The 24704-nt window shown below is 40.3% G+C and overlaps 1 protein-coding gene across 1 annotated transcript in view; it reads right to left on the reverse strand.

Annotated features, from left to right (window-relative positions):
* Positions 1-2900: 2900 nt before the first annotated feature.
* ACAD9 (acyl-CoA dehydrogenase family member 9) overlaps positions 2901-24704 on the reverse strand; it is a 40139-nt gene continuing 18335 nt past the window's right edge. Inside the window, exons 5-18 of the mRNA XM_044656889.1 lie at positions 24435-24535; positions 21924-22002; positions 20282-20456; positions 18567-18640; positions 16513-16588; positions 15774-15844; positions 15362-15481; positions 14558-14686; positions 10117-10196; positions 7851-7977; positions 6666-6743; positions 5350-5478; positions 4514-4586; positions 2901-3452 (exon numbers count right to left, since the gene is read on the reverse strand). Of these exons, the coding sequence (XP_044512824.1) occupies positions 3352-3452; positions 4514-4586; positions 5350-5478; positions 6666-6743; positions 7851-7977; positions 10117-10196; positions 14558-14686; positions 15362-15481; positions 15774-15844; positions 16513-16588; positions 18567-18640; positions 20282-20456; positions 21924-22002; positions 24435-24535 (1413 nt within the window). The 3' untranslated portion in view covers positions 2901-3351. The remainder of the gene's footprint in view (positions 3453-4513; positions 4587-5349; positions 5479-6665; positions 6744-7850; positions 7978-10116; positions 10197-14557; positions 14687-15361; positions 15482-15773; positions 15845-16512; positions 16589-18566; positions 18641-20281; positions 20457-21923; positions 22003-24434; positions 24536-24704) is intronic.

The raw sequence follows: 24704 nt of genomic DNA on the forward strand, positions 1-24704 counted from the left end.
AGGTTCATTTCGGCTTTTCTTTCAGGTTTAATGAGTGATCTTTTACCACAAATGTGACAGGTAGAGAGTTGGGTTCAAAAAACCAGATCTATTTCCAGAATTATGGAGTTAAGAGAAAATCATTACTGCTACTTCTGCTCTATTTGTGACTAAAGGAAACTTTCTCCAGCATGTGACTTTTTGTATAAGAATACTTGGTGGAGAAGGGCTTATATTTCTTTAGAGTAGCAGCTTTTTGAGAGAAGACTTTTTCTTTGTCTTCCCCCATGCCTGATACATTACCGGCACTTAATAATTGCTTATTAACTGATCAATCATTTAATAATGGTGTCAATCATATTCTTCTCCCCTCCCTCCCCTGGCCACACTTTATCCAACTGTTGCCCCAGTGTGGGGAATGGACGTGCAGAAGCTATTCTAGAACAGAAAGGTTCCAAGAAGGAGCACCATTTAGAGTTTGATCTGGACCCTCTTCTTAGGAGGGCCAGATTGGATCTCTACATAAATAACTCTCAGTGAGCCATCTGTTTTTTTCATTCCTTTGACAATGTGTGCAGGGGAGCATTAAGCAGATGCTCTGCTGTTTCTTTAGGGCTGGTTAGTCCTACTTTGAAGAGGAGGGTGGTAAAGGCACTTGCCCAAAGCTAGAGAAGTACCGATCATCAGAGATAGGATTTGCACTTCGATCCTCAGACAAACAATGGTGCTTTTCCCACTGCCCCACTCTGCCTTCCTAGGCTATATAAAGAAAGGATGTGGGGAAGAGAATTCAAGGCTCAAAATTCTTTTAAAAATATTGGAAACAGTTTTTACATTAATTGGGGAAAAAATAAAATAAAGCTGCACAAACAACAAAAGCAGGGAGGACCCACAGAGATGATCCAGTCAGCAAGGTTTTCTAATTTTCCCCAGCTCTCTCTGGCAGGATATAGGGGGGAAATGTGTTTCAGATATATAGAGTTTGAAATGCCCATAGGACATCCGGGTAGCCGAGAGATGAGGGATGGATATAGAGACTTGGGAATCATCTGGGTAGAGATGACAGTTAAACACATGGGAGCTGACAAGACCCCCAAATGATGCCAGACAGGACTATGATTCTTAATCTGGCCTCTGTGGAGTTAAGTGGTTGGTTTTTTTTTTTTTAATATTTACATTTCAATATAATTAGCTTCCTTGATAATTGCATGTATTTTATGCATTTTGTAAACAACTCAATAAGCATTTACCAAGGACCTACTAGGTGCCAGGTATTGAGCTAAGCACTAAGCACAAAAATAAGGAAAAGAATCCCTCCTCTCAAACTCCCAGCCTAATGGGGAAGACAGCATGCAAACATCTATGTAAAAGGAAGATACACACACAGGCAGGGGGTAGCTAGGTGACTCAGTAGATAGCCAGGCTTAGAAAGGGGAGATCCTAGGTTCAAAACTGGCCTTAGATATTTCCTAGCTGCATGACCCTGAGCAAGTTGCTTAAACCCTTTGCTTAGAGCTCTTCTTATTTGGAACCAATATTTAGTATTAATTCTAAGGTGGAAGGTATGAGTTAAAAAAAAAAAGGTAGGAATATGGTGAACATTTTACTGTACTCTGCCCTGGTAAGGCTACCTTTGCAGGACTTGGGTTTATTACGAGGCGAAGCCAGAATACGTCTAGAGGAGGAAAACCAGGATGGTGAAGGGCCAAAAGTTCCTGCTGGGTGAGGATTGGTTGAAGCAACTGGGGCAGATTAGTCTAAAAAAAAGGAGAGGGAAGACATCATCATAGTTGTCATGCAGTAGAAGAAAATTAGATTTAGTTTAGTTGGCCCCAAGACAGGCAGAACCAGAAGCAAATAGCAGAATTTGCATTTAAAGAGGCTTCATGGTCTAGAAAAACATGAGCTATCTAAGAGAGAGAGTAGGTTCCTCCACAATGGACCTCTTACTCATCCAGAATATTGAAGGGGAGATTCCTTTTTCACATAGGGGTTGGCTTAGAGGGTCACTGAGGTCCCTTCCGATTTGAAATTCCAATTTTTGTTAAATCCAGTTTTGAGTGTGGGGGCCGGCAGCACTTTGAAATGAGGATAGGTAGAATGAAAATTAGGCTTAAGTGGCCTTTGGTCAGAGCACGGGTTTTCTTGGAAGTATAATCATTCCAGGGATGCCCAGGTTCCATTTTTTTACCAGTAGTTAAGTAGGAGGACTAAGAAGTGCTAATTCTGAGAAGATGCATATTAGAGAGCCCCAGTCACCCAGAGGCAGGATTCTGACCTCATCTTCAGGTAGTGGCGTGGCTCAATCCAGATCTCTCCTCATTACATTTCATGTAGCCCCTCCAGCTTTAAGAATTGGGAAAGTAGTACCAGATCTTAAAAGTGTAAAGCAGTGATCATCAAAACAATCTGATACTGGCTAAGAGATAGAAGGGTAGATCAATGGAAGAGACTTGAGGTAAATGACCTGAGCAAGCTAGTGTTTGATAAACCCAAAGATCCCAGCTTTTGGGACAAAAATCCACTATTTGACAAAAACTGCTAGGAAAATTGGAAAACAATACAGGAAAAATTAGATTTAGATCAACATCACACATCCTATACCAAGATAAATTCAAAATGGATAAATGACTTAAATATAAAAAGGGAAATTATAGTATGTCTGTCAGATCTATGGGGAAGAAAAGAATTTAAAACCAAGCAAGAGATAGAAATGTAAAACGAATAATTTTGATAATATTTTTAAAGCTTTTGAACAAACAAAACCAATACAACCAAAATTGGAAAGGAAGCAACAAATTGGGAAAAAAATTTTATAACAAAAATCTCTGACAAAGGTCTAATTTCTCAAATTTATAAGGAACTAAGTCATATAAGAAATCAATCCATTCTCCAATTGAGAAGTGGTCAAGGGATATGAATAGGCAGTTTTCAGATGCAGAAATCAAAATTATCAATAATCACATGAAAAAGTGTTCTAAATCCCTCCTGACTAGAGACATGTTAAAGTCAATCCTGAGAGCAAAATTCTGATCTGGATTACCAGATCTGCTGTTTCCTCCTCAAGAACTTGTCAAGGAACACAAATTATGTGGAGTGTGTGCTAGTAAATTTAGTAGTAGGAGTTAGTTTAGCAAAATTTCTCAAGGCAAGATAGAGTCCTTTTAGGGATTTGACAAGACAAAAGGAATTAAACAGACATTTAAACATTTTTAAGAAACCCTTTTCATGAGTTAATTATTAATTTATTCTGTGAAAAAATGGCAGGTGTCATTCTAAATCAGACCTATATAAAGCCATGAGCTGATTATAGTTCAATGACATGGTGGATCATAATCATATATGGATTCCAGGTGCACTTTTCCCTGCTTCTCACAATAGCCTTTGCAAGGGATGAGCACATGGGAAGGATCTAGTCTCCAGTACCAGCCGGGCAGCTTTTTTAATATGTTCATCTAAATTTTCAGAAGAATCTGGAAAAAGAAAAAAAAAAAGATGACTACTAAAAAGTAGGGCTGAAAAAAGGAGTCTGTCTAATCAGCTACTTTCTGGTCATCCTATTGTTGCAGACAGGGATTATCCAAAGCACTTCCTTCTTAAAGAACTGAGTGACGATAGCCTGCTGAAGTCCGTATCTGAGAAGGGGCTCATGGAATGTCTGAGAGTGAAATTCAAAGTAAATGGCTCAGAGACAGGGAGCATTAGGAGCTGATTCACTATCCTGAATATCCAAACGTCAAAAAACTGGGGAGAGGAGAAGACTCTTCTATTTGCCAGTCATCTAAGATAGAAAAGAATGCTGGCAGCCCCTTTGACTTTTCTAGACAAATATCTCTGGCATTCAGAGCAAATAAAATTTATTAAGCACCTTGATTGTATTCTTTAAACAGCTACTGATTAATAAACACAGAACAAACTCCTGAGGCTCCAGGAGTATGATCCAGTAATGCCCACAGTAGTCTTATCTGCTAGTGCAGAGGACAATTACACAAGGTTCAGCTTTCTGGGAAAAATTTGAGGAGAAACTCCCAATAAAATAGGCATACAGTAGTTGGGGTTAGGGCCTTCTAGAACTCTTCTACTTCTTTGCCCAACAATGCACAGACACCACACTGTAGGTCTCACTAGAGAAGTTTTTTTGGGATCATCTTAAGCTTGTGGGAACCATCCACTCATTTCCACTACAGAGAGATAAGATGGTACCATTCATGAAGGTCTCATTATTGCTATGGCTCTATTAAGAAAGACAACGTAACATCATTTGATTACTTGGTATGTGAAAATGCTGACTACAAAAGGAATGAAGATATTTTTCCAATACTTTATAACTTACTAACTGGGTACTAAGGAAAGAGGAAGGGGCCCTTATTCAGCTAAATAATTAGGGAACACGAGTATAAACAAGATCTTCATTTGAAAATCTGCTCCTTATTGCTGACTCACACACAGACACATAACCAACAATCCACTCCAATCAGCAGCCTATGCCCAAAGCCCCGCATCTGCCTGGCGCCCGCCCCCTCCCATCACTTACATTTTTCTAACTGAGCCATGTTGTAAAGATTCTGGAAATAGGCCTCAGTGCAGAAGATATTTGTCAGTAGCACCTGGGAGGAAGAAGAGTCCGACAGAATGGATTTTAAAGTTTCCTGTTTGCAACAGATAATGCAGTAATCTCGACACTGAGGCAGCCTGGGGCCACAAGGGGCAGAATAGGGGCCGAGTTAAACCCCCCCCTTAGTGACCACCGAGTGCATATCCAGGAGAAGACGAGGACAGAATGAGGTAGGCTCTGGAGCCCTCAAGGGTGAGCCCAGCCGGCTCTGGCCCACTGAGCAGGAGGAGAACGCCGGTTCTTGAGCTGGTGCGGTGGGTTAGGGAACGCCCGTCCCTCCCCTCAATTCCCGAGGGGGCCGTAATGCCATAATATCACAGCTGTGATGGCGGGAAGGGCCTCCTCGTTTGGCCTGACCTCACTTCCCGTGTGATGCTGAAGCCCCAAGAGGAGGAAGTGTTGGCTCCAAAGGCCCAGTGAATTGTGGCTACCCGTTCTAGGGCACAGATGAATACTATTCCTCTTACTTCCACGGGGATAAGATGTTATGGAATCATTGAATGTAAAAAACTCTCTCATTTTTTTCTGCAGGCAAGACCAAAACTGAGACAAGGAGCCAGCCCTTTAATAACTGATCAGGTTGCTTCCTAGCCAAGTACAGTCATCAAACCCATTTCTCAAAGAAATGCTTCCTTCTCCAAAACCAACTGTATTTCCAAAACAACATACTGAAAGCGAGTGGAATATCAGGTCCACCACATATGTACTGAATTTAAGAGAAAACTCACCCACGCCCTCAGCCCCTCCCTACTCACTTCGTGGTCGTAGTTGCGCAGTCCGATGCGGATGGAGCGACTAGATCTCGAGAGGACAGCGGTCATGGCATACATGTTAATCATGATGTCCGCCATTCGCTTCATGGTCATCTGCTCTTCCAAGATAGTCTAGGAAAAGGGAGTCATGTCAACCCTGAAGAGATCCCTGGAAATCCACAACCACCTTCAGAACCCACCAATGTTCTCTGTCTCTGAAGGGAAGAGCAATTAGATAAGAGGGAATTCCTCTCTGATGTAGGCAGGGAACCAACCTAGATTTCAGCCAAAGCTGTAACACTAAGAAGGGAGGAGAGTAGAAAAAGCACAGTTAGCTCTGTGCTAAAGCCCCCCATGGTAAGATATTCAGGACATTTCCTAATTTTACCCCCAAAAGACATTCTGCCGCCTCTTCTTCCAGGCTGCTCAGACAGCTCTTGCTGGAGAGCTTCTTGGGACAGGAGGCCTCCCTTGGCCGATCCCCTCCATGAGACAAGTCCCATACAGGGCTGGCCCTGTATTTGCAATCAAGCAGTCTTGGCCTCAGAGGGAATCTTTGTAGAGAAACCCCCAAGTAAAAGCCCCCCTTTCCCAGGTTAGCCTTGCCAGACCAAGGTTATTAAACCTCATTTTTATAATGACAGGACTTCACATAGCATATGAGTTGGGTCTTAGTTACAAAGATATATGTGGAACTCCAATTCTTGAGACAGAAGGAGTAGACTGGACAGATCCAAATATTTGGGCTGTTTTTTAAATGTTTCTTAAATGCTCATGGTGATGATGAAAGCTCTTTTTAACAAATACTAAAGTCTTTCTGCTTAAATCTAGGATGGACATGAGGGTGAGTCAAGCCGACTCCAAGACTCCAAATTTAGTAGGTAGAATGCCAGACATGATCAGGGAACAGGCTGTAGTGAAGGATCACTTCCAGAGAGAGAAGATCAAAGCAGGCTTTGGGTTAGAGGCAGTTGCAGAGCTGGACCTTGAAGGACTGGTGGGATTTCAATGGAGCCTGTCAGAGAGGCAGTGCATTCTGAAAGTATTCTCCTTTTATCAGTTGTTGGGGACCCTGAAAAAAGGCCATATCAGGCTGACCTCCTCTTCCCCCCAGGGTGTGGTAAGGAACACCTGCTAAAGCCTCATGCAACCCATGAACAGAAGTGATAACAAAAGCATTTCAGAAAGGGCAGTGGCTGCTCTGTAACCCTGGCAGGGGAAGAGCTTTTCTGCAGAGTGCAAGGTGACTTGCAGTTCCTTCTCAGTATTGGTCCCCACATTGGACTGATGCGTCACTGACCAAAGGGAAGGCTAGTTACCTTGCCAAACCTCTTCAGCAACACCTCCACTGTTTTCCCAAAATAATACACATTTTCTTCCAGTCGCCTTGCACTCTCCTGTAAGAAAAGCAGAATGCCAGCTGCAGAGTGCATAACTTTGAAAAGGGAACCAAATTTAATGCTACTTCACCAACATCACTCTGGGATCAAATTATTGCATTAACCAGCCTCCCAAATCTCTCATGCTCCCACTTCTGGAGTTCTTGTGAATATCAAGACTAGCCCCAATGTTATCACTTGAGTGAAGAGATATTTTACAGATGGGCACTGTCCTGCAGAGTAGGCATACTGAGCAGTTAGGCTAGCAAATGATAATGCTTCAAGCAACTTGTCCACCAAATATCATCCCTTTGACATAACATTTTTTTTTTTGCATTCTTCTATGCTCTTAAAAAGAGAGATCTGGTATTCTTAACCTATTTTATCCTCATTTTATTATTTTTTCTCTGTAAGGTGGATTAGCTTATATGCTGATAAAACTTTCAACCTCTCAATTGGGATTTCTCAGGAAGAATATAAATGGAAAAGACTGTATACAATAAATTTCAAAGTAAAAAGTCTGTTGGTTTTGTGCCTAATTTTATTTCTCTAAGATGTTTTATAAAAGTTCTTTCATAATGCAGATATATGACTAGACAATTGGAAGAGGAGCCTCCTCCCCAGTTCTGGGATAAAGTAGATAAACATGGGAACACTAAGTTATTGAGCTCTCATGATCTGAAGTAATCATGCAAATGAAACTGAGGAGGACTTATGGGAAATTTGGAACAAAATGCTTAAGAAAATAATGTGTAATTAATAAGCAAAACAATAGTGGAATAAAAAGGCTAGGTCATCTAGATTTGTGAATGAAGGATGCTTGAGTAAGCCACTCAGAACTTAAATAGATTGTTAAAGGGTAAGGAAAAGGTAAGTGGCTGAGCTGTTCCCATTTTTAAAAAAGTATCAACGATATGAATAACAAAAAATGTGTTCAATGTATCATAGGGTTTAGAAATGGAAGGGGCATTGAGAACACCTTACCTGGAGATTCTTAAAATGTAACGAATGAGTTCGCTGCTGTCTTGTGTCAAGTATGGAAAGAGTCCAGGGCTACCCCCTCCACCTAACCTAATTTCCAGGACCAGTGGCCTATGACAAAGCATCACACATATACATACTTACCTCCACACTGGGATGCACGAGTCCATCTTTCCCTGTCAGACCCAAATCAATCTTCCTCCTTAGGCTTTCTCGAAGTTTTCTCGACATGTGTTCCATTGCAACAATCATGTTCCCTTCCCTCAAGTCACTGAAATGGGATTCACAAGCCTACTCAATAAGCCAGGTACCAATGTTCTGAGTCAGTCATAGCCAATGTTCTCACAAAGGTCTAGGATCGTTTGTTTCTAAGAACTGCATTTCAGCAGAAAGGCTGTGAGGAGCCCACAGATTATTTGCTATCTAGATCCTTTATTAACAGAAAGCCTCATTCAAGCCCAAGGTGTTATTCTGGAGCTACAACTACTGCCAGGAGTGATAGTTTATTGAAGGTATAATTCCAAAGCATTTTGTGAGTACTGACTCCTTTCACAATATTGCTGGGGTGCAATGGGCAGATTTTTGGATCTTCATTTTATTAAAAAAATTTTTTATTTAAAAAAAATTTATAACTTTTTTAAAATTTGAGTTCCAAATTTCTTCCCCCATCCTGCCCCTTCCCTATCCAGTGAGAAGTCAAGTAATATATCAATTATACATGCAAAGTTATATAAAACATATTTCCATAAAAGCCACATTTGGAAAAAAAAAAAAAAGCAAGAAAAATAAAGCCAAAAAAAATCTATTTCAATCTGCTCTAAGAGTTCATGAATTCTCAATCTGAGGTGGACAGTATTTTTCATACCGGGACCTTTGGAATTGTCTTAGCTTGTACTGACAATCTTAATTTTAAAGATAAAGAAACAGGATCGGAAAGCATAAGAAGTTTGCTCAAGGTTAAACTGGAAAAAATGTGTAATGTTTGGAGAAAACAGTAGAAGTACTCCTGAAGTGGTCTGGCAAGACAACCCTCCCTTGGGTTCAGTGAAGGGATCAGTGCTTGGAAGTACCTATGGGTCAGCTTTATACTCTGTAGTAAGTGAAAAAGCTGGGCTTTTGACTCAGGATTCTAACTCCAAAAGTTCCTCAAACAATTGAATCTGGCTCGAGGAACTTACCTGTCTTTGCTCACAAGGCTATTATTTGGTCACATCTCATTTAGAGGCAATGTGGCATGGGGACTTGGGGAGAAAGGAAGATCTGGGTCAAGGTATTCAGGTCTGGGTCTAGCTTGAGATGAAGTTTCAATTAAACTGGCTCTGCTGCAGGTCCTTCGGACATCTGCCAAACAAATGAATCTTAACAATTCCTATTTGGTGGCCAGCAGCAATTTCTAAAATCAAACAAATAAGCAGATACAGCCAGACATCGCGGACTCCTCTTCATCTCTTAACTTTGCCATCCTATCAGAGACACAAGCTACTTCACAGACTCTGAAAACTAAACACCCTTATGGGCCCAGGAGGAGCTGGACAGGAGGCCATGGCCAAGTCAGGGGAGAGGCAGGAGGGAGAGGCTGGATTCAAGGATGGTGGGAAGAGGTAGGCTAGAAAGCTAGCCTCCTCCTTCAACCCCTGAATTTCTTGTCTAGGATTCTTGGCAAACCTAAGCCACATACAAAGGGCGCCTTTTTCAGACATCTATACTGGAGGCTCCAGAAGGGATGCTATGCAAGCTCCTCAGTCTAAATCTCTTCCAATTTAAGGGCAAGCTAGTGAAGACAATGGGCCCTCCTTTGGACTCACTCTGTGATATGTTTCAGACTTCTTAAAGGACTAAAAAAGATTTTTTCATGTTTTAAAAAAAAACAAAAAACGACCACCTGCATGAACCGATAACAGAAATATGTTGCTTATTTGGTCCAGAAAGAAGCTTGGATATAGGGGGAAAAAGTATGGCTTAGGTTCTGAAATGATAATGATGAAATTACTAATGATGAGGATGATGACAATGACAATAATAATGATAGGAATGCCCAAAAACTATTTCTGAATATGGCTTTGTGATCCTGCATGTTTTTTAAAAAAGAAGAAAACACAATCTAACAAGAAGATGCCGAGGCTCTGGCATCTAGACCTGCCCCCTCAGAACCTAAAGCTTTGGAGAGACAGGAGAGGGAGAAGGCCTAATCCCACCTTCCCTTCAGATTTGTGGCAATGCTCTCTTACCTCCCCCCGCCCCCCCAGCCCCAGGCTTTGGACTCACATCCTAGCTAGATGAGGGAAAAGGGAAAGAGCAGACATCTGAGGTTTGTTCCTTGCGTTTCCTGGCCAGAGCTGGGGGGATAAGCTAATAAGAGTTTGGTGACTAATTAACCCTTTGGAAGCAGCAATACCATAAGCATACATACTCCAGTGTTTTGGTTAAGACTTTGCCTGCATGCTGTAGTCCTGTCAGAGCAATATACATTCGGAGGACCTCATTTGTTCCCTGAAAAGACAAAACATAGCACTATGAAATATCAGTTAAAAGCTTTCAAAATGCATCTTCTAAACCAATAAGAAGAGTTCCCAGAGTATTAAGGCATCCTGTTAATAAGTTTACTTCATATCTGAAATCCAATGATAAAGTCAATGAGGGGTCAACTGATTTTACAGTTGAAGAAAACAAGAAGCAGCTGAGAAGGTATAAAATGAGCAGTTTCCCTTCTCCAGCAAACATTATATCCTTAGAGTGTGGATGACCAGATTCTCTGCCCTGATGCCATATCATGTGGAATCTGGGCAAAGCCAAGAAACCCCGATGAAGGTTTTGCCCCGGAGGTTAGCTTTAATTCCCCTTTGTTCACCCTGTCAGCAATGAAAACAGACAAGAATAGTTTCTATCCCCTTCTCTAATACTACAAGAGATTTCTCTTCTCAGATAACTTTTCAATCTGAGAATAATTTCAGAAGTGAGGAGCCCCACAATGGCTGCTACACTTTCAGTCCTGAGGATGGCCAGGAATGTCTAGATTGCCATCCTCCATCAGCAAAGGAGCCCTAGCAGCTTCAAAGGACAATGGGCAAAGGGGGAGTGGGAGTCAGTTCAACTAGAAATCACTACAATGTTATCGGATCCCCAATCCATCTTTTTACAGAGGTCGAGAGCCACCTATGATGGGAGTGCAGTACATTGGATTCACAATGGAAGGTTTGCAGGGAGGTGAAAAGGGAAGTTCTGACCTTTGATGGTTTAAAAACTAGAGGTTTTAAAGGGAGACATCTCACTGGTGAGATGTGATAATCATCAGAGAAGTAACCACAGCTTAATAAAAGGCCTGAAGGTTACAACTCATAAAGGCTTCAAACTTACTCGGTCTCTATGGAGATTGTGGGTCTGTGGCCAGACAAAGCTTCATGGTAAACAGAATAAGTCTTCCTGGTCCTAGATGGTCTCAAGCTATAATATTATCCCTGTTCTCAGCCAGTCCCTGGGCCGATGCACTCTAATCCATATGTTCCTAACCCAGATCTTTGAGATCTTTTTTTAGCTATTAAATCATAGGATTAAGGGTTTGCCTGTATGCTCAGCCTGCAAGGAACATAAAAGGATAAGACATAATTTATGTTTTCAGTGAGCTTGAATGAAAAGACATGTACACAAGAAGTGAGAAGGCATATAAAATGCTTCATAAACCATAAATCAATCTCTATAAGCACTGTTATGAAATAACTAGAACAAGATGGTAGATCTGGACTAACTTTGTGTGTGTGTGTGTGTGTGTGTGTGTGCGCGCGTGCGTGGAGAGTATTAGTCTCTAGATGCCTCTAAAGAGAAGCTTGGGCAGGCTAGAAGGGATTGGAGGAAGACCTTGAAAAGATGGATAGGAAGGAAAAGTCAAGATGCTGGAGAAAAGGCAGGATCTTGCCTGAGATCTCCCAAGTTCCCCTCTAAACAACTTCCAAATAACACCTCAAAAACGAATTTTGGAGTGACAGATTTTACAAAAGGTCAAGGTAAAACAATTTTTCAGCCCAAGACAACCTAGGTTAGCAGAAAAGGTCTGTCACATCAGGGCTAGGAACATAGTGGATGGAATGTTTAGTCCAGGCAATGCCCCAGTGAGACAGCAGCAAGCCATACCTTGGAAAACAATCAGCAAGTCTTAGGGGCAACTGAATTAGCAACTTCTGGAGCTCTTAGACCACAGATGGTAAGGTGGTTGGACAGCTGGTCAGAAGGAGATTATATGGATCACTGTACCAGCACTAAGCACAGGATTCTATTGAACTGCCCATACAAAGATCTGGGTCGCAGGCCCAGTGTGAGAAGTACCAACACACCAGAAACAGGACCTTGATCACAGTTACAGGTTGGAAAAGATTGCTTGTGGTCTCTCACAGACCAGAGCATAGGCCAGGAGAGTAGTAAACACACCTCTACTTAAATCATATCACCTTAAAAGAACAGAAAATTTACAGACCCTCAGAACTAGCTCTAAAAACAGCTGCACAAAACATTCAAAGAATGGGACAGTGCCTCCTTCACCCTGGGAGCAAGGCCCAACTTTAACATAAAGGTCAAAGTTAAGAAACAGGCTGGAAAATGAGCAAACAACAAAAAATGAACCTGATCATAGAAAGTTATTGTGGTGACAAAGAAAATCAAAACATAAATTCAGAAGAAGATAATAAAAATCAAAGTTGCTACATCCAAAGTCCAAAAAAATGTGAACTTGTCTCAAGCTCAAAAAGAATTCCGAGAAGAGCTGAAAAACAACTTTAAAAATCAAATAAAAAGTAGAGGAAAAATTGGGAAAATAAATGCAAGTGATGCAAGAAAATAATGAAACAAATCAACAGCTTGGTAAAGGAGGCATAAAAAAATACACCAAAGAAAACAACATCTTAAAAAACATAATAGGTCAAATTATAAAAGGCACAAAAATCTGAAGAGAACTCCTTAAAATGCAGAATTGGTTAAATGGAAAAAGATGAACAAAAAATTCACTGAAGTAAACTAAAGCACAATTGGCTACGTGGAAAAAAATGTACAAAAATTCACTGAGGAAAATAATTCTATAAAAAGTAGAATTGGCCAAATGGAAAAGGACATACAAAAGCGCACTGAAGAAATGAATTCCCTAAAAATTAGAATTGAGCAAGTGAAAGCTAATGACTCCAGAAGACAAAAAAACCAATCAAATAAAATCAAGAGGATTAAAAAAAAATAGAAGAAAATATGAACTATCTCAAAATAGATCCAGAAGGGCTAACTGAAGAATCATTGGACTATCTGAAAAAAAAAAAAAAAAAAAAAAGAACTTAGACATCATTTTTCTAGAAATGATCAAGGAAAACTGCTCTGATATTCTAGAACCAGAAAGTAAAATAGAAATTAAAGGAATCCACTGATCATCTCCTAAAAGATATCTCACCATGAAAATTCCCAGGAATATTATTGCCAACTTTCAGAACTCCCAAGTCAAGAGAATATATTGTAAGCAGCCAAAAAGAAACAATTCAGATATTATGGAGCCCCAGTGAGGATAATACACAAGAGTAGAGAGTTTAGAATATGCTATTTTGGAAGGCAAAGGAACCAGGATTACAATTAAGAATCACCTACCCAGCAAAACTGAAAATAATCCTTCCAGGAAAAAAAAAATGGATCTTCAAAGAAATAGAGGATTTTCAAGCATTCCTGATGAAAAAAACACAAAAGCCCTTGCCGCCCTTATGCCTTGAAACTAATATTTAGTAAAGATTCTAAGATGAAAGGTGAGAGTTTAAACAAAAAGTAATTACTATAATGCAGCAAATAGGGCTTCCCTTTTTGATTTGCTTAAATAAGATTAGAACCCTATCTTGGACTTTCATTGTTATACCACTGCAGTGCATGCCTGCTAATTCAAAAACTTCCTGAATTGTGAAAATTCCTTCTCTCAGGTACAAGATGAACAAAATGAGTAAGCAATGTAGTCCTACTTCCCTAGTGTCATATTTCATTTTTTTAAAAATCCACTTTTTAAGCCAGAAAAACAATAAGAAAATAAGCTGTTAATGGGATGTCAAGTGGTAAATGAAAGAAATGAAACTCAATATTAAATCCCTTGTGTAATTCTGGGTATCTTTTGATCTACATCAACAGGTCACTCCTGAAAAACCACAGGGATAGCAAAACTGTGAGGGAAGAATCCCTTTCTTCTGGAGACTTAGTTAATACAAAATAACTTTCTGTGGAATGGAATCTATCTTGATTCAGACATGGCTAGTGACAAAAGGATTAAGGCTGGACCTGCTCTTCTAGCATGCTACATGCTGCAGAATCATAGCAGGTCACACATGGCAGGGAGCAGACCCGACAGTCAATTACACTGCTTCTGAAAGCCCACTCCAAGCTCCACAGCCTCTCTGGACTCAGAGCTATGTTTAGCTAGGCTCTAGCCACCATTTTTAAAAGGGTACTTTTTATTATTATTTTTCAATTACATGGAGAAAGAATTTTCAAAAGGCAACTAGGTGGCTCAGTAGATTGAGAACCATGTCTAGAGGCTGGAAGTCTTGGCTTCAAATTTGGCCTCAGCCACTTCCTAGCTGTGTGACCCCATTTAACCCATCCTTAAACCCCACTGCATAGCCCTTATTGCTCTTTTTGATCAGTACTTAATATTGATTTCAAGATGGAAAGGGTTTAAAAATAAAGGAAAAATTTCAGCAATTATTTTCTGAAATTCTGTAACCTAAATTCTCTCTTTCCTTCTCTCTCCTCCCCTTTCCTTGAGATGGTAAATAACCAAGATACAGGCCTAGCCATCATTCTTGCAATTAGAACTGATGCTTATGAAGTATAAAACTCAAAAGACAAACCTCAAAAATCTGTAGAATTCTGGAGTCCCGGAGATAGCGCTCATAGGGGTAATCTTTCATGTATCCCAGGCCTCCGACAATCTGCAGGGCTTCACTCACACAAATCCAGGATGCCTCAGAGCTGAACACCTGCCACAAACGATAAAGTCACTGACAGGCCATGCTCTGTGTGGGCATCTATGTATATCTCTGGCTACTAACAAAAAGTATAGTCTAGATCAATGATGGGCAAACTACAGCCTGCGGGCCAGATACAGGCCCCCTGAAATGTCCTATCTGGCTGCCCGACATTATTCCTAATCTGACGTATACAATGAGTAGGATACAATACAATGAAACTTTGAAAGAGTTGCCTTAGAAACAGACTAGTAGATAAGCATTTCCTTTCTTTTGGCCCCTTCTTTAAAAAGTTTGCCCATCACTGGACTAGATGAAGCAATGGATATTTAGATGTTAAATATAAATCCAACCTTTTCCATGGGGTATTCCCTGACTATGACAGCCCTCACTGATCTCCATGTTCTATGAACTATTCATTCCTTTATTCATTTAATTATATAATACTCTATAGTATGGTTTCATGTTGTTTCATATGTATGACACAAACCATTCTATAAGTTTCTTGAGAGTGGGAACTGGTTCTTGTGTCCTGAAGTACTAAACTCCTGTAGGTATTCCATAATGACTAAAAGAGTGAGCTTTTGGAGGTTTCATGACAGGGTGAAAAATAAATGCTGTTAAAGACTTATCTACAATTGGCAAACTAGGTAACCACAGGTAGCTGCCCCACTTTTCACAAGTCACCTTCACCATGGCTGCTTCCATAGAGCAATCAGGAAAACCTGGGCTGTCCATCATCCCAGCAGTGAGGTAGGCCATACTCTCCATCACATATGTTTTTCTAGCCAACAGAGCAAACTTTTCCTGGAGTTTATGAGAACAGACATAACAACCAATTTACACACGGCTCCTGAAATGCTCATTTGTAATAAAGGCAATTAATTAAGTAGGGTGAATAGGCTCATCCCAAAACAGAACAGAGGTTTTAATAAAGATATTTACATGAAATAAAACATCTTTATTTCTGTTTCCTAGACCACCATGACGAAAAGTAGCCATCACAATGGACAAAAATTCTCTACTTTTAAAGCATGTATGGTTCCTAACTAAAAAAGCCTTTGAAATGAGCAAGGATAGCATTCAGTTTCTTAATTACCTCAATTAATCCAAATTCACTTAGAGGTCTGTTGAACTGCTTCCTTGTACAGGCATATTCTGCTGTCATTCCTTAAGAAAAGAAAGCAGTCATTAAGAAGGATGATTTCCATGTTATCTTGAAGTGATTTCCTAAAGTCATCTTCATAAGCTTTCAAGTGTATTAATAGGAGTGACGGGGATAAATCCATCTCTATCTTCTCAGAAAGTGGAATTTGTTCTGTTGTACAGGCTAAGGAGCAAGATTAAAAGAAGCCTCCAACAAATAAGTTCTCAAATGTTTCAAGAAGAGGAAAACACTGCCTTTTGTGTTTAGCCTCATCAAGGCCAAAATGGTATCACCTGCCACACTGTGGCCCTCACAATGACAGCATGGCTTCTCCAGTAACCATTTTTTGGCTCAGTAAATTTCCAGTCAGGAGAGGTCCTTTTCTCTTCTACCTACATTCTCTCATCTTCATAAGTAAATTGGATAGAGGCCACTTTGAAAGATTTACTACTTTGAAGAATAAGTACACTTTTCAAACTTAATCACACTAGAGAAAAGAAACAATAAAATCAAATCTGAAATAATGTTATTTCTTTTTCAGGTTTTTTATTTCAACAGTGACTTTAAATAGCTGAGTCCTTGGGGAGGGGTGGGAGGAGAGTGAGAGAGGGAAAGAAGAGCGTGAGAGTGTGTGTGTGTGTGAGACAATTATTCACAAGGACTTTACTTCAGCAATGTTTTCTTGACTTACCAATCAATTTCTTGAGCATCCCAGCAACTAAACTTCCCATACTAAACCGTCCACTATTCAGGACATTCATCGCTATCTGTAAGAGGAAGGAAAGACTTTATTGTTAAGGTTTCATCAAATTGCAGAGAAGAATGTGCTAGCAGCAATTGAGAGAAGATCTCTTCTAACAGAAGCAGAAAGCAGGCTATCACAGGTCAAAGCAAAGGTGAGAATCAGTTCTTTGCATCAGACACCAGTTTTCCTATAGCTTTTATTGTATGAATGAAGTGCTGTGAAGAAAGGGCAGCAGTTTAATCTGTTCCTACCAAAGATATGTTAATGAATATGAACTGAGAAAACAAATACTTTGGGGAAAAGCACTATTGGGATGGTGGCTCACGGCTCTCAGATGCTGAATTAAGATTGTGGGCAACATCCATTGGATTGTACTTATACTGGTAAGAATCCTCTGCCTGGCATCTAGCTTTTAAGGAAGATTGTCCAAGCCTGCTTCTTAATATCACTCATTCATTTTTGCAAATATTTACTAAGGCTCTACTATATGTTAAGTACTTACTCAAAGATGAGTAAGACAGTATGCCCAAAGAACATAATCATAACAAGTTCCATTTGCTCATGCCAAACAGACTTAAAATCCTTAATTTCTTACTCCTCAGTAAGCCATATAGGCTGTGTGTTTTGGAATGGCCAGGACCCTAGGAGACTACATCTCCCAGGACTCCCTACCACAACTTCCTCAGACACATCCCACTTCCTTTGTGGGAGGTGTCTGAGGAAAGTATATAAGAAGTGAGAGAGCACGACTTTTGGTGCCTTTTTCCCGACCTGGAGGAGCACCTTTTTTCTCCTACTGGAGGAGAGCCTTTTTCTCCTACCTAACTTTTCCTAACCTAAATAAATCCAGTTATTATTTGTACTGTAGTTTGGTTATTTCTTTCCATAATCTTTAAAAATATCACATGCCCTCTGGCTTATTTCCCTGGTCTCAGTCAGAGGTCAGGAAATGACTCCTTAGAGCAGTGTTGGCAAAGGTGTGGCATGAGTGCAGAGCTGGCACTGGAGGAGCTGCTCTGTCCTCCCTCTTCCCAAAGTCTTGAGGACATTTTTTGCATGCTCTGCCCCACTGTTCAACCACCCAAAGCAAGCACTTCCTCCCTCCACTCTCTGGGATAATGCAGGGGTGGGGTAGGGGGTAGAGCTCACAGGCAGCTTTTAGTTGAGTTTAGGCATGTGAACTTGAAAACCTTTACCAACACTACCATAGAGTACCATCCACTCCCTTTATAAGCTGCCTGATGCTTCCTCACAAGCTCTTCACTATTACCACATTCTTTACACTCTTAAACATAACCCCTTCCTTTACATTTCCTACCTCTCTCTTCATTCTCCACCTGAGCTTCTGTCAACAGTTTCTTCAGCTTCCAGCCTGTGACATTCGCTAGCTCCATCTAGTGCTTTTACACTTTGGGCATTTTCTTGTTAATCTCCATTTAAACATTCCTCCTTATGGAAGAGTAGCCTTAGTTGTCCCTCCTTCCTCACCTGGAATTTCATTTTCTAACTCTGTTCCCCTTGTTCAAATGCAAATTAAGCCTCAGCTATAAGCATTCTTTAAAGAATTTTAAGAATTTTTAAAAACCTGTTTGCTAAAATCAAAACAAACCTCCAAAATACTGCTTAAATTTCCAGCCCTGCTTTCTTTTGCCCCTAGGAGACAGAAGTGAAAGCTAAAATTTTAAGCCTTTAATTTTCCTTTTTCATTTCCTAGAAAGCCAAGCCAAGTCACATGCTGAAGAGAGGATATGGGTAGGGAAAAAAAGAGGCAATCTGGTGGGTATCAATTTATCAGGGGAAGAGTCTAGAGAGGCTCATGGCTATATACCATCTCATAGAAGCTCGATAAGAGCTGACACTACTCACGATGCTTAAGTTTCTATGGATTCCCCCAAGTTCCTGCCTCAGTATACTGTACCGATAGTGCTTCATAAATGGTTACAGAATAAATAATTAATATGAATGAGAACATAATGAAACTACTACCAAAAGCAGCTCACCTTAAATCCACCTCCGACTTCTCCAATGACATTTTCAACGGGCACTTTTGTATTTTCAAAACGAACTTCGCAAGCTAAAATTTTAAAACAATTCAAAAGGTTTCATAAACTCTCTGAGACACAAAATGATGATCACATGACAGTGTCCAATAAACAAGCCTCGGTTCTGCAGAACTGCTATAAGTGAAGGACAAATAATTTCATAAATAGTCAGTAATATACCATGGCCAAAGAGTGGTAGGGATTTCATTTCGCTATGCAAAAAAAGGCAAACTATTTGAACTGAAAACAGGACTATAAACAGGACGGCCCATTTCTCAAAGTGTGGGTCTCTTGATCTCTTCCAGGCCAGAAGAATCTACTTAGGGACCAACCCCACCACTGACTGGCACAGGAGCCTTGAGCTGCTTCATCTCCACCTTGGATTGGTTCAGCCCTCCTTAGACAGTTTAGTCATCATCCCTCTTCCACTCTTTGCTCTGGAGGTGGGGGTGTGGTGGGGGGTGGGAGGTATGCGGCTTGCCACATTGGTGTTGGACTTTGTTTGGACACCTTATTGGCTTAGCTCATAGTGGCTCAGATTTCTTGAATTCAACAATCCATTAATCTCAGCTCCCTAGGCACAGAGATTACATCCATATCATTACACCTGGCTAATCCCATTGATCAGAAGAGGGGATCAAGCATACAGGTTGTGTGGCCCAAGTGGTATAATGGGGAGCATGGGTGACAGCTACAAAGAAGCAAATTTAAGACTGTCAAAGGAAACATTTCCTAACAATTGGAGATGTCCAAAATTTGGAATGGATTGTCTTGGAAGATACTGAAAGTCTTTAAGCAAGGCCAGAAAACCACCTGTCAGCTATACTGTAGCAGGCATTTTGGAGGATACTAGATGGCCACTAATATCCCTTTCAAACAATTTTGATTAGTGGAACAACATGGTTTTTCACATCCTGCAGGATAATGAAAAAGAGAAGATGGCAAGAGGGTCATTACTATGAAAGACAGAAACATGAAGCCAGAGTCAGCTCCACACTGGCCTGGCATAATGAGCATGGTGAGAGCCAGGAGTCAGGAAACCAGTTTCATCCTAGGTCTGCCCCTTTGTTGCTGTGTAAACTCAAATCAGTCAGGCCCCCATTTCCTCCTCTGAAAAGAGAGGGGCTTGGATTGGATATTCTCTAAGGCTCCTCTCAGTTTTATAATTCTACCTAAAGACTAGCGGGTATATTTAAAAATGTTTCCTGTATGTAGTACACATTTGTTGGTTTTCATTTTATCCATTCTGTCACTTTTTTCATTTTACTGGAAGACTTTAATCAACTCATTTTTATAGTTACAAATGTTCGTTTTGTTTTTCATCTACTTAATTCTTTTGTATTGATTCCTTAAGTGGATGTCTTTGAAAGAAATGAAGAACAACACCGAAAAGTGAGGAAGGCACTTAAAGGACCCTGTGAGCAAGGGCTGGAGGAGAGAAGGAGCAAGAGGGCCAGAAGAGAAAAGAGCCCTGAAAGTGGGACACAGGGGTGTGCCTGGACATTGCCATCTTCCCATCTGAGACATTTCAAGCAGACTGAGTGACTGAGATGTATTCACATGCAACTTTAAAGAATTGTGAGCATCATTCCAGTGGGATGGTTAAATGAAACAAATACAGCCTCATAAGGCTTACAAGAAGGAAGGAGAAGAATAAATTCCAAATGACTTACTGTCAGAGCCCCGGATGCCTAATTTGTTCTCACGTTTACCATTAGTGATGCCACCAAAACTTCTTTCAACAATGAATGCTGTGATTTTGTCCTTTTTGAAACCGTCTGAGTCAATAATCTCTGTCTTGGCAAACACTGTGAATATACTAGCCAAACTACCATTTGTGATCCAGATCTGGAGAGAAAAAGAGAAAAAAGGAACTTGGGAAAAATCTAAGTAATCATCATTGACAAGTCTTCTTCATGAGGGTGGATCCAGTATTAGGGCAGGAGAAAGATCAAAGTAGCCAAAGACAGAAGGCCTGGGCTCAAGTGCCCATTTCAAATGTGTGACCTTAAGTTAATCATTTTTTCCCCCTTGGAGCACTGGTTTTCTCCTCTTTTAAAAGGATTTAATGCCACCTGCCCAGCTCTTACCTGAAAGGAGTGTTGTGCAGAACCAAATGAAACAATTCAGATAAAATGTTATAAAACAGTAGATAATTTTTAAAAATCAGCTATCATTGTACACTTCACATTCTCCCCCAAAGTCTTTTACTTTAAAGCAAATCCTTACAATCTCCTACAGGAATCAGTTCCTAAATTTCTACCTGGAAACCTAAGGGTCATGTAGCTAATTTCATTTGCTTCGCCATTCTGGAAGATGTGGAGAGGGCAAAGCCCAATGTTGACCTGTCTTTAACTCACCATGTCACCACAGATAAATAGAAGGCTAATCATTAGTCACTAAGGGCAGATAGGTGGTACAGTGGATAGAGCGAGTAGGTCCGGAGTAAGGAAGCCCTGTGTTCAAATCCAACATCAGGCACTTCCTGTGTGGCCCTGGGCAAGTCATGTCACCACTGTCTGCCTCAGTTTCCTCAAAATTGTAAAACAGGGATATCGTCTGCCTCTTAGGGTTGTTGCAATGATATGAAGTAAAACATTATTTTTAAAGTAATTGACAAAATGGTCTTGGAATGTCAGTTCCATAGAACAGGGACTGTGCCTACCTCCAGAATCATGGCATCTCAGAGAGGTGGGGACATCCAGTTCCATCTTCCTTGGCAAAAATCTACCTTGTCGTGAACAGGACCATATCACTGTGCCCTCAGGCCTCTGGATCTTAGGAAATGCTTGCTGACTGGCTTAGGCTGAATTCCTCAATCTTTTTTTTTTTTTTTTAAACCCTTACCACCTTCCATCTTGGAGTCAATACTGTGTATTGGTTCCAAGGCAGAAGAGTGGTAAGGATAGGCAACGGGGGTCAAGTGACTTGTTAAGTCACACAGCTAGGAAATATCTGAGGCCAGATTTGAACATAGGACCTCCTGTCTCTAGGCCTAGCTCTCAATCCACTGAACCACCCAACTGTCCCCTGAATTCCTCAATCTTATCTCGGATAAAAAGTTACAATGCGTAGATGCGGTTCAATTGCTTCTAAACCAGAAGTTCTAACATCATCCTTTCTTCCTGGGACCCAAGAGGCTACATCTTTGTGTAAGCACCTCCCATCCATGGGTTTGCTTCCCCATCTATATCATGTTGGGGTTCATATTTAAATTCCCCACCAAATCTTCTGATTCTGGGGGATCCTTCCTATGAAACTGCTCTTAGTCTGGAGACAAGAGGGACAAGAGTCTTAGGATTTGGGGACAAGTACCTTGGAGCCATTTAAGATGAAGAATTTTTTATCTTCACTCAGAGTTGCTCTTGTTTGAATGGATGCAGCATCACTCCCACTACAGAGACATCAATGGTTGAAAGATTAACAGTCATCAGAAAGCCTACATTTCAGTGAATCACAGGTGGTCTTTCAGGATTATTAGCAGATTCACATTTGTCACATGCATTACTTAACTCCTTAAAGTGGTTCTTTTATGATTTGTTACCACAAAATAGCAAAGAAAGACTCTACTGTGTCACAGAATTTTCTGATTATCATTTGTAGTGAAGATGGTGTGTAAAGGGAATCCCCTTCCTCCCAGGGTTGGGAACTTTCTGCTCATCCAAGTCAGCCCATTAGTGTGAGGTGGAAAACTCCAAACGGAGACTTTGATGGGTTCCTGAGATGTGATAGACCAGCACACAGGGAAAGGAAGTGATGTGGAGAAAGAGGACTATTATAAAAAATGAGACCATAGAGAAGGGAGGGTCTTCTCTGGACTATTTGGCGGAAGACACTCTCATGGGTTGATAAGATTAGGGTGGCAGGCTAGAAAATATTTTTCTATTTCCTTCCCTCCTTATTTCTTAGATTATATTTGTATTAAAATTAAATTGTTAAAAGCTACTATCATCCTCATGACTTATGGGTTAATTATTTTATAAATGGTGACCACAATAATCCTTTTTTTTAAAAACTAATATTACATTTAGCATATCATATTGGCAACAAAGCAAAGGAGGGGTGTGGAATGGCTAAGTTTGGAGACATAATTCTGGTTTGAGAAAGGAAGCCATAGTAGAGCTATATAGCTGTGGGGCTTCCTTGGGCAAGCTGTTCAATCTTTCTACACCTCAAGGTTTTTTCATTTTTAAAATGAGATCATTGAACTAGATGATTCCCAATGACTTGTCCAACTTTATTATCTAGAATTCTAGATGAAAGAGTAGGGGAAAAGGTAGCTTTCTAACGAGAATAATATGAGTGGTATGGATTTTCTTTGTATATAAAAGTAAAACATTAAGCTATAATTCACACATTGTTCATGCTGCTGAGCAGTGGCATTAAGAAACTAGAGGTACTGACATTTTGTATAATTCCTAAAATGTGGAACTAGGATTCTTTGGCAATAAAATTTGTAAAATCAATAAAATTAAAAGTTCATACATAAATAATCAAGGTCAGAGTTCCTAAAGGTGGGATGAGATACAATTATTAGGAAGAGAAAGGTGACAAGATAACAAGAGAAATGGCAAAGAAAAGTTTTCCCTGTAAGCCCTATTATTTGTAAGAGTTGAAGGACTTTGCACATAGAGAAAATGAGTGATCTCTTCATTAATACAACAGTCTGTAGTATCAGAGGTCAAGATCTAAAACCTATTTTGTGTCCTTGGGCTCTGCTGGGTCTTGCATCAGCATTCTGCCCTGGTTTGGAGGCCTTTATTTTCCTGAGCTTATGAAGGAAGAGTGTGCTGGGCTTTGCACCCCCTATACTCACTGGTATTCTTTGAGGAACAGGTCAAACATCACTTCATGCAGGAAATCTTTCCAAATGCCTCCTAGTCAGCAATCATCATTCTCCTTAGATTTCATAAGACAATGTCCATCTTCCTCATGCAAATTACACATACCTATGGCTGTGTACAAGCACAACCTCCTACTAGATTCTAAGACCTACAAAGCCAGGGACCACCTCTTAGTTAAACACTTTGTTACTCCCAGAACAGAACCTAATACACTACTTTACACACAGTAAGCACTTAAGACATTTGGTGAATGAATGAAAATACTCTAGCCAAATTTGAGTAGCTTTGGAACCCAGATCATGGAGCATCTTATCCAAAGAACTAATCAAGAAGTTTAGTTATTTGAAAGATAATTGTTTAGAAATAATTCAAATGGGCAGCTGGGTGGCTGAGTGGATTGAGAGTCAGGCCCGGGGACTGGATATCCTGGGTTCAAATCTGGCCTCAGACACTTTCTGGCTATGTGACCCTGGGCAAGTCACTTAACCCCCCATTGCCTAGCCCTTACTACTCTTCTACCTTAGAACCAATACCCAGTATTGATTCTAAGACAGAAGGTAAGGGTTTAAAAAAAAAAAAAGGAAATAATTCAAATGTGGAAGGCTGGGACCCTCGCAGTTCAACTCTCCCAGTATGCTCAGCAACCCTTCGTCATGTCTACAGCATGGTGAAATGGACAGTGTGCTAGTTCTGGAATACAAAATCATGGGCTCCAATTCTGCTTTAGACACTTCTTAGCTGCATGATTCTGGTTAAATCTCAACTTCTCTGGGGCTCGGCATCTTCACCTGCAAAATGAGGGGTGCTAAACTCTGCTGCAGTAGTTAAGAAGTGTTAGCAATCTATTTTGCTTGACGTGATACAACCAGTCTCTTGTCTTTTTTCTTTACTACATTACATACAAGAATACTGGAAACATTGTTTGCCAATTATTTTTATTTCATACTTCTAAACTTCTGAAGTAGCAAAACAAGTCACATACCTTGTTGCTTCTGTAAGACAGAAAGCTGCAATATATTCCCCAGTGGCCAATTTAGGCAAATACTTTGCTTTCTGCTCCTCAGTGCCAGCCAAAAGGATGCCCTAAAACACACATACAATGATGCATTCAGCTAATACCAAACCAAATTGAAAAAACAAAAACAAAAACAAGAAATTAAAATGGGCTTATGAAAGACCTTCTTTAGAAAACACTTATTTTAGAGGGAAAAAAAATCATCAAAAAATCTCATAGTCTCATATTCAAAGTTTA

Source organism: Gracilinanus agilis, chromosome 1 (genome assembly GCF_016433145.1).
Source record: "Gracilinanus agilis isolate LMUSP501 chromosome 1, AgileGrace, whole genome shotgun sequence".
Classification (NCBI taxonomy): domain Eukaryota; kingdom Metazoa; phylum Chordata; class Mammalia; order Didelphimorphia; family Didelphidae; genus Gracilinanus; species Gracilinanus agilis.